Source organism: Coffea arabica, chromosome 5e (genome assembly GCF_036785885.1).
Source record: "Coffea arabica cultivar ET-39 chromosome 5e, Coffea Arabica ET-39 HiFi, whole genome shotgun sequence".
NCBI classification, from domain to species: Eukaryota; Viridiplantae; Streptophyta; class Magnoliopsida; order Gentianales; family Rubiaceae; genus Coffea; species Coffea arabica.
In genome coordinates, this window is record NC_092318.1 from 21,325,739 (window position 1) to 21,330,032 (window position 4,294).

The 4,294-nt window shown below is 36.4% G+C and overlaps 1 protein-coding gene across 1 annotated transcript; it reads right to left on the reverse strand.

Moving 5' to 3' along the window:
* Positions 1–343: 343 nt before the first annotated feature.
* On the reverse strand, positions 344–3,872 carry LOC113743918 (uncharacterized). The gene is made up of 5 exons (XM_027271982.1): positions 3,623–3,872; positions 1,785–2,919; positions 1,391–1,693; positions 1,203–1,290; positions 344–1,111 (listed from the first exon to the last, which is right to left on the reverse strand). The coding sequence occupies exons 1-5, from the start codon at positions 3,870–3,872 to the stop codon at positions 344–346; spliced, it is 2,544 nt and encodes an 847-aa protein (XP_027127783.1).
* Between the last annotated feature and the right edge of the window lie 422 nt (positions 3,873–4,294).

The following is a 4,294-nucleotide window of genomic DNA, read 5'->3' on the forward strand; positions in this document are numbered from 1 at the left end:
ATAGCTAACCTCCAATTATCTCCTAACACATGGTAAATGAATCCCTTGATGCAAAACTTAACCTAATTGGCCGAATTAACCGCACTTAACGCACTAGCGGATCCCACGTCCAATACACACTTCAAATAACGTATGAACTAACTTATACTAGAAAAATGATTTAAAAACTATATTTACTTATAAAAATATCTATAAAATTAATATAATAACGAAAATATAGAAAACGTGTGCAAAGAAAGAAAATAATGCCTAGAAATTAAGAAATTTTCGGGTTCTCACAATATGAACCAAAAGTTACATGGTAAGAATAAATAGAAACTGAAAATGTTATTTACAACGTCATTTAGTCAGACTCATAGTCATCACTTTCTACAAATTTTTCACTATCATCTTCGCTCGAGCTCAATTGCTGAATCTCATCATCATCAACAAAAAAATCATCCATTTTCCTGGCACGTTTAGCTGAAGAATCAGAATTTAGGATGCCAGTTTCTATAGCTTCATCAGCTAGCATATCACCTCTTTTCAAGTTAGACAAATCGACATTCTCTTGTACCCCAATTAGGTCTTCAAGATAATCTTCTTGGTAAGCCTCTTCCTCTTCACATGATTTATGTTCATCCTTTTCAAGAACAGCATATGATGAACGTGGACAGACCGACTCGACAACATGCCAATGACCTCCAAGCCTCATATCCTTTACGTAAAAGACCTGTTCAGCTTGGGAAGCGAATACAAATGGCTGGTCTATATACCATTTTTTTGACAAATTGATGCTGCTTAGATTACTCTGTTTGTCTATTTTAAGACATGAGCTATTTTTTAAGTCCCACCAGTCACACTTGAATAGAACTACTCGGCTTTGAGTGAAGGAGTATTCAACCTCTAAGATATCTGTAATAGCACCATAGAAGTTTATTTCTACATCAGCATGCTCACCCTTCACCATAATGCCACTATTCTGGGTTTTTCTGTCTACCTCACGTGTTTTGGTATGAAATCTAAACCTATTGACATTACAACCAGGATATTTTATCACTCTAAAATCCAGTCCTTTGGCCAAAGACAACAATTCATCACAACATCTGCCTTGTGCATGCATGTAAGTGACCTATATAACCCAAATAAGAAATTAGAATGACTTAGCAAATTAACAACTATATAAATACCACAAGTTTCCTAGTAGTTTGTTCCATACTTACACGCTCTTCGAACCACTTTGGAAACTCTAAATCTTGCATCTGCTCTACATTCGACACATTTTGCTGCAGAAGCAATTCTTTGTACATCCTATACAATAGTATTATTAGTTATCTATGTGCTACGGTTAGTGCTATAATTGACTAAATATATAACACTTCTCATATGTATAAGGTAATAAATTTATTACCTTATGTAATCATCAATTTCTTCACAATTTTTCAAGATGAATAAATGTATTTTCATCAACTTTGATTCACTTAAGCAGTAAAATGTTGCTGCCCCAAAACGCCGAGCCATTCCAGAAAAAATAGACAACTTTCCAGCAGCCTCAAAGCGCTTCGTGTTTCGTTCTGGTTCATTAAATATTGTAGGAACATTGTGCAAGTACCTAGAAATGAATGTTAGACATTCATCATCCAAGTAACGCTCAACAATGCATCCTTCCGGTCGAGCTCTGTTGTGCACATAACCTTTGTATTGACCCATTTTTCTGTGTCACAAAAATGCAGCCATAAGATGTCACATCAGTAGGACCCTATGAAGCAAAAGAAGATTCAGTCTTAAAATAGCCTTTACACTACCTCTCAAATGGGAACATCCACCGGTATTGTGCTGGGCTAGCAAGTTTTGCTTCAGCAGGTAAATGGACCATTACATCGAAGAAATTTGGAGGGAAAATTTTTTCAAGTTTGCAGAGTATTACAACAATGTTTTTCTCCTGTGCATCTAACTCATCTACGTAAAGTGTCCTGGAACAAATTTTCCTAAAAAAATTGCTTAGTTCTACCAAAGTTTGGGAAACATCCTTTGGCAGCATGCCTTTAATTGCTAACGGAAGTAGACGTTGCAAGAATACATGATAATCATGACTCTTCATCCCTGAAATTTGGCACTCTTTTGGCTTAACACAATGAGATATGTTTGAGGCAAATCCATCAGGGAACTTGAGTGAGCTCACAAACTGGCATAGTTTTTGTTTTTCGCTGCGTGAAAGAGTGTAGCATGCAGTGGGCATCACCTTTGAATCCCCTTGAGTTTGAAGATGCAATTCTTCCCTCAATCTCATTTCCTTCAAATCCTCTCTAGCTTGCCAAGTGTCCCTATTTTTCTGACCTGTACCCATCACTGTACCTAACAAAATTTCACACACATTCTTCACGATATGCATAATGTCCAAGTTGTGTCTAATTTTGTTAGTACTCCAATATGGCAGCTCAAAAAAAATGCTTTTCTTCAACCAATTTGACTGATTTTGCATGCATTTTCTTCTCTTCTCTTTAAGCAATTCAGGTGCCTTGCCAAACTCTATTTGATCAAACTCTTGAAGTTGTTGCAAGATTTCTTCACCGGATAAAGTTCTAACAGGCTGTCTAAGATCTCTCTTGCCATCAAATGGCTTTCTTTCTCGACGCCATTTATGGTCCGCTGGCAAAAATCGCCTGTGCCCCATATAGCAATATTTTAATCCATTTCTCAGATATACACTAGTTGTCTCATCTAAACAAACAGGACAGGCCTTATAACCTTTCGTACTCCACCCTGACAAATAGGCATATGCTGAAAAATCACTTATAGTCCACAATAGAGCAGCCCGTAACATAAATTTTTCTCCCATGGCTGCATCATAAGTCTCAAAGCCAGTGTCAAAAAACTCTTTCAACTCATCAATTAGAGGCCTAAAAAATATATCCATATCATTTCCTATGCACTTAGGACCTGGAATAATCATTGATAACAGGAAAAAAAGGGTCCTTTAAGCATTTCCAAGGTGGTAGATTGTAAGGAACAAGGATTACAGGTCATATACTATATGCATTATTCGTGTTTCCATAGGGATTGAAACCATCAGTTGAAAGCCCCAACCTAACACTATGAGAATCTTTGGCAAAAGATGGGTGAGTGTTATCAAACTCCTTCCAAGCTATTGAGTCAGCAGGGTGTGTCATTGTGTTTTCCTTGGGAACGCGTCTCTCTTTATGCCACCTCATATCTTGAGCTATCTCCTTGTTTATGAATAGTCTTTGCAACCTTGATTTTAAGGGGAAATAGTGAAGCACTTTTCTAGGAATTTTAGAACCCGGGGATTTATAACGAGGCGCTTTACATTTTTCATTTGGGCAGTGATTGAGGCTTTCATTTTCTTTCCAATAAAGTGCATAATCATTTTCACATGCATGTATTTTTTCACACTTAAGTCCTAGCTCACGAATTAAATTTTTTGCATCATAGTATGAGCTAGGAATTGATGCCATGGGAAAGACTTGAATGAGGAATTTCAGCAGCATATCGATGGATTTGCAAGTTCACCGATTCATAGTTTTCAAATGAAGGATATGGACAACAAAGGAAAGTTTTGAGTACTTATCACAACCCGGGTAGAGACTTTTTTCAGCTTCGGATAATAATCTAAGAAACTTACTTGCTTCCCCCTCTTGCTTATTTGGAATATCCCTATTATGTTCCCCCGAATTTCTCCAATTCTCACCAAAGTTTGCAGTACCAACGTCATTTAACATTTCTTGAATATCATCTGACTCACTATTTTCTTCATCTAAAACTATGTTATCATTTTCATTATCATCAGAATCCTCAAACCTTTCACCATGATATACCCACCTAGTATAGCTCTCAACAATTCCCCCACACAAATGACTTTTCATGACCTCCATAGTTTGATTCTCAAAGTTGTTGCACCCTTTACATGGACAAGGGAGCTTATATGTGGGATCCTTGCCTAAATAAGCAAACTCAACGAATTCTTTCTGTGAGAACCCGTAATTTTCTTAATTTCTAGGTTTTATTTTCTTTTAATTGCACGCTTTTCCACATTTTCTTTATTCGAAAAATTTTAAAAATAATTTTTATGAGTAAATATGATTTTTAAATCATTTTTCTAGTATAAATTAGTTTATAAGGTTTTAAGAGTGTATACCGGAGATGGGACCCACTAGTGCGGTAAGTTCGATAAAATTCGGCCAATTAGGTTAAGTTGTGTATACCAGGTTTAATTTATCAGGTGTTAAGAGATAATTAGAGGTTACCTAGATGGATTATCATTGGAGAGACAAAAGGATGGAGTTGCATTAAAAAG